General features: G+C 43.2%; 1 protein-coding gene across 1 annotated transcript in view; it reads left to right on the top strand.

The window, feature by feature from the left end:
- The first annotated feature begins 2,228 nt into the window (after window positions 1-2,228).
- The window catches only part of NPRL3 (NPR3 like, GATOR1 complex subunit), a 38,446-nt gene continuing 28,431 nt past the window's right edge, over window positions 2,229-12,243 (top strand). The window contains exons 1-2 of the mRNA XM_023521465.1: window positions 2,229-2,782; window positions 6,183-6,255. Coding sequence (XP_023377233.1) covers window positions 2,665-2,782; window positions 6,183-6,255 — 191 coding nt within the window. The 5' untranslated portion in view covers window positions 2,229-2,664. The remainder of the gene's footprint in view (window positions 2,783-6,182; window positions 6,256-12,243) is intronic.

Genomic DNA, 12,243 nt, shown 5'->3' with positions numbered 1-12,243 from the left:
ACACCAGACTTGCTTCTCCAGGTTTTGGGGGATCTGAGACTGTCTGATGGAGTAGCAGCATGACCCAGAGAAGTTGGAGGAAGGAGTCAGGAGACCTGCAGATATCTGGTACCCCTTTGGGGAGGTCTTCATTACCACAGCCAGCCATCCCCCCAAACAGTGGGCTCCCTCTACCCCATCTGCCCAGCCCTCCCAGCCTCACCTTCTTCTTCTGTGTCCTTATTTCCATTCCAGGGACACTCCTGGGAACTGTAGGAGAACTCCAAAATCTTTTGATTATACATAATCTCAAAACATACCATACTGGGAAAAAAGGCTTGAAGAATCTTAATAGAGAGTAACTAACTATCTCTCACAAGGAGAACACATCCAAACCATCAAAGAAAGACAAACAACTCATAAGGAAAAAAAAGACACTGGCAAATAATTAAGTGGTACAGTTCTCTACCTTAGTAATAATGAAAGAAATGCAACTTAGGATAAGACACCATTTTCCTTTTGGGGAATTTTGGAGAAAAAAAAGTCAATGCTATGTAGCCCTGTGTAGGGCATTGCGTTTGTTGATAATGCCTGAGGCATTTCAAATGCATGTACCCTTTGCTTTGGCATGTTTAACCCACAAATCTGTCTTGCAAAATCCATTTATGTCAGCTTCAGTGCAAGAAGCTTATTTCAGCAAAGAAAATGCTTATCCTTTAGTCAAATGGTTACGCTCTCATGCATTTGAGGTGCTTGGGAAAGATTTGGCAACAGCTACAGTAGACTGTTAACTACAATCACCTCCTGCGGAAGACTGAGATGGGGTGGGTGGGGTGATTGTTTTGACTTTTTAAAAAGAGCTGTATTGAGATATAAGTCACATACCATAAAGTTCATCAATTTAAGGTGTGCAATTAGTAGTATACAGTTGTGCAACCATCACCACAATCAAATTTAGAACATTTATCACCCCAAAAGAAACCCCATACCCATTAGCAGTCACATGCCCCCAACTACTGCAGCCCTAGACAACCTAAACTGTTTCTTGTCCCTATGGATTTGCCTATTATGGACATTTATATAATTGGAATCATACACTAAGTATTTTTTCAAAGTTCATTCATGAGTCTGTACCTCATTCCTTTTTATGACTGAATACTATTCCATTGTATGGATTATACCATATTTTATTCAACCACTCATCAGCTGTTGGGCATTTGGCTTGTTTGCACTTTTTGGCTATTGTGAATAATATTGCTATGAACATGCAAGTTTTTGTGTGGGCTTATGATTTCATTTCTCTTAGGTATATACCTAGGAATGGAATAGTTGAGTCGTATGGGAATTCTACATTTAACCTTCGAGGAACTGCCAGACTGTTTTCCACAGTAGCTGCACCATTTCACATTCCCTCCAGCAATGTGTAGATTCCAATTTCTCTACCTTCCCGGCAACACTTGTTATTTTGTCTTTTTTATTATAGCCATTTTAGTTGGTATGATGTGGTATCTCTTTTTGGTTTTGATTTGCATTACCCTAATGAATAATGATGTTGGGCATCTTTTCATGTGCTTCTTGGCCATTTGTCTATATTCTTTGGAGAACTATTAATTTGCTTCCTTTGCATACTTTTCAGTTAGTTATTTCTTTTTATTGTTGAGTGTAAGAGTTTATTTAAAAAATATATCTGGATACAATTCCCTCATCAGATATATGAATTGTAAATATTTTCTCCTATTCTGTGAGTGCTTCTTACTTTCTTGGTGGTGTCCTTTAAAGCACAAAAGTATTCAATTTGATAAAGCTCAAGTAATGTTTTCTTTAGTCGCTTGCACATTTGGTGTCATACCTAAGTAATCGTTGGCCAGTCCAAGGTTACGAGTATTTACCGCTGTTTTTTCGTAAGATTTTTACAGTATTAGCTCTTACATTTAGGTCTATGATTCACTGAAGCGATTCTTTTAAAATTTTATTTTAGTACGTTATATTTGTTAAGTTCATATTTTCTGCCCAAACCAAGTGTTACTTTTAACATGAAGAAAGTAACATTTAAAGACAGCTGCCTTTAACCCCAGGGCTGAGAGAGTCCCAGAGGCCTTACACACTGGTGGGAGGTTCTCTTCTTCTCAAGCAGGAAGGGGGCGGGCCAGCGCTCACTTGCACTTGTAGTCCCTCCCCCGAAAGGACAGCCCCGCGCGTGCGCACATGGCCGCCCGCGGCTGCGCAAACGCTCCTGGCCCCGCGCACAGCACTTTCTGTGCTTTTGCCTGCTCCTGCGGCGGAAGTCTCCCCAGCTCCGCGGGACGCGCTAGCTAGCGCGTATGTTTGCTGACTGTTGTGCTTGCTACGTCGGCCTGGCTCTCCGCGCTGGTCGTTTCCGTGGCCTCGGTCGCGTCCTTGTCAGGTCCCTTCATGCCCTGACCCCGGCCCGTACTCCTCGGAGACCCCCTCCTCCAGTCCCGGGAGCATTTTCCTCAGTCCCTCCCCCACCCTCCCGCGCCTCCCTGGCCCGTTCTCCACAGGGCCCCCCATCTCTCCAGTCCCGGGCCTCCTCAGAGCTCCCCACCTTCCCCGGCGCGTCCTTTTCAGCACCGTCCCCCCTACGCCCCCCGCCCGTTCTCCTCAGAGCCCCTCCAGCCCTTCACTCCCTCCCCATCTTCCTTTGGCTCCCCGCCCCCGGGTAGGATGGGGGACAACACTAGCCCCATCAGCGTGATTTTGGTGAGCTCGGGGAGCAGGGGCAATAAACTGCTGTTCAGGTACCCCTTCCAGAGAAGCCAGGAGCACCCGGCCTCCCAGACAAGTAAGTGAGCGCTGGGCAGCGGGCCTGGAGCTCCCGCATGCGCCTGGCGGCAGCACTCAAAGACCCCAGACGCAGGGCCCCCTTTCCCTCACCGCCTCGCACGTTAGAATTCAAGTCCTTTACTTTTTACTTTTCCTGATCATAAAGTCGATGCCTACTCATTATAGAGTACTATTTGGAAAGTGTAGAAAAGTGAAAAGAAACAGGAAAAAAAAATCAACATGCCAAAGCCACTATTGCTAACATTTTATCAGTGTCTGCAGACTTTAAAACAATATATAAGTATTTTGTATTACCCTAAAAATAAAAGTCAAAGTGAGAGGTCACAAGTATTTGTTTGAGATCGATAAGAGCTGTTCAGGATCCACAGATTCGGGTGGGAACCCGGAAGACCAGGTAGTGTTCTGATTAGGAGACAAGGCAATAGTTATTTATGAGAAAGAGAAGGGAAATAATTACATCAATAGAAAGAAGGCATTTCTGTTGGTCAGATAACAATGATGTTAAATCTAAACTGTTAATTTTCAGTCTGGTAATCATCAGATAGTCATAGTAATCTGCTTTCTTGTTATCTTTGCAGTCAGTTCTTTGAGGCACAAGGTTGATTAGGCCCAGTTCAAAAGTTACATTGCCCTGTTTTAACATTCCAAAGGTCTGAGGCATAAGGCATGCATGGCAATTCCTCTGGGATGGCAGCTCCAGAGCCATTTTAAAATGGCTCTGTTTATTATTATTTTTGTTTTTGACATGTGAATGTATTCAGCTTGAAAAAAATATGAAATTACAGAACCTCTGAAGTTTTCTTTGAACCACCTACCTCCAATTTTCCACATGTACAGATAACTGGATAACCGATGACCATTTTAGTGATTGTAACCTCCTGTACATAGACACCAACTGTGTATCTGTAGAAAAATAGTGTATCGTTTTGGGATTTTTTTCCTCACATGAATGCATTGTTCTGCAATGGCTCTTTTTTCTATTGAACAGTATAACTTGGAGCACTTTCCGAAATGTTAAACAGATCATCCTCATTCTTAGTTGTAGCATACAGCTGCTGTGGATAGGCATTGAGGTTACTTGTAGTTTTTCACTATCATGAATGTTCAGTTTGTAATTTATATTTTGTTTTAAAATTGCTTTTAAATTTATTAATCTGGTACAAAGTTTTAAAGGTACAAAGGGGTTTAGATTATGAAAAGAAAGTTCTTTTCCATACTGACTACCAGCCACCCATTTCCTCAACTGCTACCATTTTCCTGTGCATCATTCCAGAATCTTCTGTGTAAATACAAGCATATATACACATTATTTAACTTTGTAAGCACAAGTGAACACTAGACACACTGTTCTGCCCTGTTTTCATTTTCATTTTACATCTTGGATATAGATTTAGAATTACAATCAGAGTAACGGGATTTATTTATTCAGTCCTCTGTTGATGGGCATTTAAATTGTTTCCAATCTTTTGCTAATATAAACAGTGAGAATGTCCTTTCTGTATATATTATCATTTTGCAGAATGTAGAATCATTCCCAGAAGTGGGATGGTTGGATCTAAGGAATATAATGAGCATATTTATTTTTAATCAGATTTTTCTGTCTTTGTTAATGAGATAGGTCAAAAATTGTCAGTGATAGTTTTAATGTGCATTTATCTAGGATTGAGAGCATGTTTTCCTGTTTTTAGAGTCAGTTGGATTTTCTTTTTAGTGAATGACCTATTCATAAACTCTCCTAATTCCCACTCGGGTTGTTTGATTTTTTTCCTTATAGATTTGAAAGGAGCTTGTTATATATTCAGGATAAAAAGTCCTTGTGACAAAGCTGAACATCTTAGCCAGTTTGCCTTTCTGTAGTTTTTGCCACACAGAGTATTGATTTGAATGGAGTCACGTTTTCAGTCTATTCCTTTGTAGTTTCTGAGTTTTGTCATACATTGAAAGGCCTTCTGCTCTCCAGTATTAACAAAAAGAGCCCCTCATGTTTTCCTTTCAAACATTTGTTGTCTTGTTTTTAAATATGTTTATCTTGGTGTAAGGCAAAAGCTCCTAGTAGGAGCTGTTATTTTGGGGGCACTTGCTGAAAGTCGTGTGTGTTCCTCCTGTTTGCCTCCGGGGGCCCTGTTTAGCAGGCACTGTGATGGGTGAGGAAGGACGTGGGAACATGGGGCCCCACAGCTGGGGAGTGATTGGTTCAAGAGCTAACAATTTTCTCTTCCATATGACCTAGTCCCAACATCTTTTTGTAGAATAATTCACTTGCCCCCAGTGATCACATACTAAATTCCCATGTTTATTTGGGTTTATTTTTGACCTTCTCTCTCTCGTTGATTTATGTGTGGGTTCCACACCGATAAATTATTATTACTTTATACTGTGTTATACTATCAGGATTAGTCACTGTCATTACTTTTCTTTTTCAACGTTATAAGGCAGTTCTTGATTACTTTTCCCTGTAAACGTTAGGATTGACCGTGTTAGGCCCCACTCTCAAGCCTCTGGTGTAGTTTTGGAGGTCATTTTAAACATGTTAATTAACTGGGCAGAAAGGGTATCTTTATGTTGAATCTTCTCATTCGAGAATGTTTTCTATTCATTCTTGTCTCCTTTATTCGTATTTCCATTTTCTTTATGGGCCTCTTGTGCATGAAGAACTTGTCCATGGCGAACTTCTTAAGTTTACCCTTAGGTCTTTAAACTTTATTACTCGGGTAAAGTATTGTTTTTTGTGTATGTGAAGAATATTGGTATATGGACATTTAAACATTCTTTATTTTGCCTGTGCTTTTTCCAACCTAGTTGATGTCATACACTGAGATGGTATGTGTGTATGTGTGTGTGTATACATATCAATTTTTTCTAGCTTAATAATAGCAAAAATATTTATTATGTTGCAAATTCTTGGAAACCATAGTTTTTTTTGAAAATTTTTTTATTATGGTTAAAAAATATAAAAAATTTGCCATTTTAACCATTTTTAAGTGCATAATTCAGTGGCATTAATCGCATATTGTACAACCAGCACCACTTGTCTATTTTCAAGATTTTTCATTACCCCAAATGAAACTTGTAACCAAGCAATAACTCCTCATTTCTCCTGCCCTCAGCCTCCGGTAACCTCTAATCTACTTTCTATCTCTTTGAATTTGCCTATTGTAGATATTTCATGTAAGTGCAATATTTGTCCTTTTATGTCTGGTTTCTTTTTCTTAGTATAATGTTTTCAAGTTCATCCACATTGTAGCATGTGTCAGAACTTCATTCCTTTTTATGGCTGATCAATGTTGTATGTAGATACCACATTTTAGAGACCATCACTTTTAATGGTTCCATAAATCCTCCTATATTTGGATGGATCCTATTTTCTTAGTCATTGTCTCCTTTTTGCCTTCACTCAGATAAGCCTCTTAGCAGATATGCTGTCAACAACACAGGAGGAGATCATGCTGAGGACCAGGATGGTGACTCCAGGTAAGCCTCTGAAATCAGTCTGTGATGGAGCTAATTTTGCCTCCAGACCTGGGCAAGGCCTCTCCTCCTGTTGACTTAGATGTTTTCTCTCTTGAGAAATTTAGTGTCCTTTTTTTCCATTTGGTGGGTGTTTCGGGTAGCGTATAGCTGAGGATTGTGTTGCTAATCTCTGGCTTGCTGCATAATTTGGTCACGTGTTCCAGCTATGGGCTGTGTGGTTGGTAAAGCTGGTTAGAGAACAGGTAAGGCCATGTCCCTGTAAGACATTTATCTCCTAGGAGAGGAACATGTAGGAAAGCAGACCCCAATGCCGTCTTCAGACCTTATTCCTCAAACATGTGCCCAGCAGTCAAATGGAGGTGCTTGGATACAGTACAGTCTCTCCAGGTGGTGATGTTGGCTGAGAGCCAGGGATGATTTTACCCTTGCTCTTTTATGGCACAGATGAAAAGTGTGTCCTGTTTCTTCCTTTGTGTGCCCCTGCTGCTCGCTCTGGGAAGGGCTATCATGCAAATATGAGAAGTGACCGCTTCTGCCTTCATATTCATTTCAAAGCTTAGTAAATGGTAACACAGGCCCAGATGCAGTAGGAAAGATTGTAAATTGCCTGTCTTGGGTTCCCCTAAACATCCGGGGCCTTTGTGAGCTAAAAGACTTAGCTTCCACTGTCCCATGGGAAAATGGCTGAGGTCCCCACACTGGGCTTTTGACATGCAGTGTGTTAATACGGTTCCCTTCAGTTCTCTGATGAGGCACCACAGGTGCCCTAGTGTTGTGCAGTTATAAGAATGTGGGGTGTGTGTGTGTGTGTGTGAGAGAGAGAGAGAGAGAGAGAGAGAGAGAACGAGAGAGAGAGAGAGAGAGATATTAGGGACCTCTGGCATGATAAGTGACTGTCTCTGAAGGGAGCAGGCTTTTGAAGAGGGACCAGCAGGAGGGGCAGGGGATATGAGAGGCTGTTGGACTTTCCATGGGTTCTGCTTGACGGAGAGGCCTTTGGTTGTCTTGTTCTTTAAGATTGACAACTTGGAACAAACTCCTGTTGTTATAGGCACAGAGAAAGCTTTTTGCCTCTGCATACTCGGTAGGTGTGTTTTGTCTTTCACCTGTGCCACAGATTAGTTTAGAGCAGGGCAGGCGGCCTGCCTGCCAGCCAGCCAGTCAGCTCTTCTTCAAGCTCTGCGGACATGAGGCTTAGGCTGCTGAAGACTCAGAAAGAGCTCTTGGAATGGTCTGTGTGGAGGGATTTTTTAGGAGGGCAAGGAGCACCTAATTCCTACAGTTAATTTTTTGGAGGCTTATAATAAAATGACTATTAGGATATTTATTTTATTTGGTAATTTTAGCATACTATGACATCTGATGATCCTACTCCCCACCCCCCACATTTTCAGAGATACAGGTTAATACCCTAGGGGCCCAGCTTTATTTTGTCATATAGGCCTGCCCAGCCACTATGCTGCCCCTCGCACCTGGGGGAACCCTGTTATAGTTCAGACATCTTCCTGGAGCACTGTAGTGAAGGTGTATCATACCCATTCTCAATTTCTTTGATTGCCGTTTTTAAAGGTGCTTTTCTTCTGGAGCCAGCATGATGTTTCAGCTCATCAGTTTGCCAGATTGAAATAGTGTTAACAGGCCACATGGGTAACTTTGGAATGTGGTGGTGGCCTGCCCTAAAAAAGTGAGGGTGCAGAGCTGTGCTGCCCACTGTTATAGTCACTGGCCAGTGTGGCCATTTAAAATGGAAATGAACTGAAATAAAATAAAATTGAAAATTTATTTCCTCAGTCGCACTAGCCACATTTCAGGTACTCCGTGGCTACATGTGACTGGTGACTACTGTATTGAATGGCATAGGTTTAGAATATTTATCTCACTGTAGAAAGTTCTGTTGGACAGCACTGGCTTAGAGGGTAGACTGGTTTTATAAGGTGAATCATCAAGATGATATGTTTCAGGGTATGAGAATTAACTGTCACTTTTTTAAAAACTGTAAGAATTCAGTAGGGAGAGAAGAACATAGGTATTGTCTCTAAAGTTTGAAATTCAAGTTTGTAAAAGTAGTGTCCCTGTTTGTTGGTTATCAGGGACCGGGGAACTCATGCTGAATTGCGTCCTGCATCCCCCTCACCGGCAGGGAGAAAGCTATCAGGAGAGGTAGACGGGAAAGCCTGGTATCAGTTGGAAAGGCTTTTGTGAGCATGATCCCTCCTGATGTGGATGGCCATCTCTGGCTTCAGAGATGCAGCAGTGTTCTGGCCACTGACTCAGAGGAGGAGATGCTGGTGCTTGAAGAATAGTTGACTTCATTTCAAAACACTCTCAAATCGTTTTACTTTAGACGCCATCTAAAAGACCTCCCTAGAGCTGTCTCCACCCTTTATCTCTCAGGTGGCATTGCTGCCCTTTTCAGGCTTGGCCACCTTTCTTGAAGCAGTGGGTCCAGCTTTTAGGCACAGTCATACCCTAGGCCAGACAGAAGCCTTGGCCAGGTGAAGTGTAGTGCACGCTGGCACACAACACACAAGTCCTCCATACCAGGTGCACATGGGTCTCCACCAGGGCCTCTGCTCATGGCTTTGCCTTTATGGCACATGTCGTTGAGATATATTAGAAAGATGCCCCTACTTTCTGGAGCTGAGGTCAGTACACAAGAATGTGGACAAGCAATGTTGTCTCTAAGCTTAGGCATCTTCCTTCCCTTTCCTGGCCCAGCTGAGTCCATGTTGGTGTCCACACAGGCATGTCCCTGTAGGGGAGCGTGCTGGGACAAGTGCACATAAAGAGTTCCAGGTCTGATTCTCACTCTGTGTCCTACAGTATGTGATCTTGGGAAAGTCCACAAAACAGTGAGCCTCAGTTTCGCTGTTTTCTCTAAGATGCTTGTAGGTGGTAAGGCACCTCCGCCTCTCCCTCCAGGTCTAGATGTAATGGAAACATCTGTATCTAGGTGATTGTACTTGACGATGGCTCTGTGTCCCTCAGAGGGGTAGACACAAGTCCATAAAACATACCTGTCACCACCACACCTCATTAAGGAAATAGAACACTGCTGACTCTTGGAAGCCCTGTGTGCTTTTCCCTTTTGAAAGTAAAGGGATTTCATTGAGACTTGTCTGGTTGTAGGAGTTGCACTTGAGCTTCTTTGGGTTCTGACTTTCTGCGTGATCTTGAGAAAGTCCACAAAACATCTTACCCCTTTACTGCTACACAAACTTGATGAGCTAATGTTTGAGAGCTGCTGAAAAGAAAACTTTCTTCATTGTGTGTTTCTTTTGCATAGTCCTCTGGCAGTGTGTGATTCTCAGTGAGAGCTGTGGGGAGCAGCAGGCCCAGCAGGGCAGCCCGATGGACATGGCACAGTGTCGTAGCCAGCTCTCACCCCTCTGACGCTGTCTGCACCCTGGGGCTCAAGCTTACTTTCTCAGAAAGCAGCATGTCACAGGACACAGACCTGTGTAGAGGAACTTTAACTCTTTTAAATATACTCTTTAAAAAACCAGATTGGATAGTGCAGAGGTCTAAGACATTTTTCAGCATATGTACCTATAGATCTGCTGTGACTGCCTTGCTGCTGAAGGGGCCACAGTCATGTCCTTGCCAGAGGCTCAGGGAGGTCAGCTATGCTGGTGGTCACAGCGTCTCAAGAATGGAGACTGAGGTATTCAGTGACATTCTGCAGTTTCCATAAGGCTTTTTCCTCTGGGGAATCTCATTTGATCTTGTTGAGATGGTTTGTCAGAAAGATTAAATACTTGTGCATGGGCATCCAGCCGATACGTGTGGTGCTGGGCTCTGACCTAGGTGTTCCAGCCTTGCTCTTGCTTCTGGAAACTGACTCTCATTCTTGCCCAGCCTATGTTTATGTATGAGAATTTGAGCTTTAGTGAGAAAACTGTGGAAAGTCTTCAACTTGGGGAGTGTCTGTATCTTTTTTTGTCCGGTAAGTTGCTTAGCCTTGACCTCAACAATTAATGCTAATGGTGGTACTTCTGCTAGACTTTAATACTGTTTTAATAAAACGACTATAAATTTTAATGATTTTTAAAATCGATGTGTTTTTATTTGGTCTTGATGGTCCTGTTCCCATTTCAGCGAGCCATGTCCTTCAACCGATGAGCAATTGGTTGCAGGGTAAGACCAAGAACTTCTCCGCCATCTTTCTGTCTTGATTCTTGCTACCCTTTCTTCTTGTAATTGTGCTTAACTCCTGATTTCCCTCAATGTTGAAGAATGACTAATGAGGCACACAGGCTCTCGCTCGGACCGCACTGCCCCGATCTCACATGAATGAGTACTCAGGCTTGCCACGGCCCCTGCCCTTTCTCCACCTGGAGTTATTTAGCTATTTCACATTACCTAAGAGGCCTAGGCAAGGTTGGCTGGCACAGGGAGACTTCTGGGACCAGGCATGCACTCAAACCTCCTCCTCCAGGCAGGCACCAGTGGCCCTGTGAGGGTGGTAGGTTTCTTGTCTCTTTAGCCTACTGTCCCCCTAGAGAGACCCTTGATTATTCCTTGCCTTCGTTTCTTGGAGGTGTTTGTTTAGTGGGGGTCTCTCCCTAGGGCTGGGTATGAAATGTAATGCTTGAGCTTAGATGCTCTTGTATGTGCCCTTTGGAGGCAAAAATGTTCCCATGGAGCTTATGTGGCACTTCTCTAGGAAGGCATAGATAAGGTGGGACCCTCCTGTCCCCCCTGACAGGGCATCTCCTCTGGGCATTGGAGGTGCACAGAGCATCTGTGAGCCCCCCAGAACAGAAGGGGGCAGAGTTGAGCTCCTTTCCATGCTGTCCTCCCTCTTTTGTGGACAAGCCTGCTCCGAGTGTCTTGGCAGGAATGGAAGATCTTGGCCAGTTTTCCAGCTGGGCTGGTTCTTCTTCCTAAATATGTTTTTAATTAAGGAAATAGAACACTGACTTTTTATTTAATTAAGGAAATAGAAGACTGACATTTATTCCAGAAATGTTAGTTTTGTAACAGCTATTTTATTGTGTGCAACATATTTACCAGGCCTTTTATCATCAAAACAAGGGAAAAGGATTTTTGTAAATTTTGGAAACAACAAACGAATATTGTCACTTGTTTTCGTTTCATTTTGCTATTTATAACGGTTATGTCTCCTGCCCCAAATCTCATGATATAACTCTGTGTCTTTGTGCATGTTACGTCAGCAGATACACTATACAAAGTATAAAGCCACTCAGGTGTTCCTTTCATCATAAGTGTGTAATATTGCAGTGGTGAGTGGATATCTTTGTGGGCGAGACTTGCTGAGACGAGTACCATACACCACCCTGCTGGCCGCCTCAGCAGCACATGGCTTTCTAGTTGACTCCTTCCGCAGACCTTGGCCTCTCTGGGCTTGGAGGGAGGCGCTTTTTATTTGGCTCTTGGAAGGGTGTTTTTGGATTTGGATATTTGTAAATGTGAACTAGACCGCCACTGCTTGCCTCTGAATCTCAAAACCTATCCCACAGCCAAACTAACTTAGGTTCCTGGATTGGTGGCTGAGGGCCAGGGCTGAGGCCCATCTGTGGCTCTTCATGACAGAGCAGAGGTTTTTAATGGAGGTATTTGGGTATCACAGGAAAAAGTAAACTATCTGGAGTAGTGGGAGGTTGTTTTCTATCCCTTATCTCTATGTCCCTGAGTCCTCGGGTGGCAGATAGGATGTGAAATGTTGGCACTGGATTATTTGCTAGGACAGAAGTGTTCGTTTGAGTTTGTCACCCTGAGCCCTCCCTCACCGTCCCCGTCCCTCAGATGAGAGTTGCAGGGCAGAGTAAACTATTTAGAGTTTTTGAAGAAAGCTTATAATGCCTCTGGTCTAAGACACTGGAATCTTCTATCTCTGGTTTAATCACTCCAGAGAACAGTATTTCAGGGAAGAGAGGCCCACAATGGGCAGCCAAGCACTCAGGCTGTGGGTCCCAATTTTCCCAGAATATCTCTGACACCTTGGTGTCGGAAGATCCAAGGGCC

This window comes from Pteropus vampyrus, unplaced genomic scaffold (genome assembly GCF_000151845.1).
Source record: "Pteropus vampyrus isolate Shadow unplaced genomic scaffold, Pvam_2.0 Scaffold303, whole genome shotgun sequence".
Taxonomy (NCBI): domain Eukaryota; kingdom Metazoa; phylum Chordata; class Mammalia; order Chiroptera; family Pteropodidae; genus Pteropus; species Pteropus vampyrus.
This window is presented reverse-complemented; position numbering and strand designations above follow the sequence as displayed.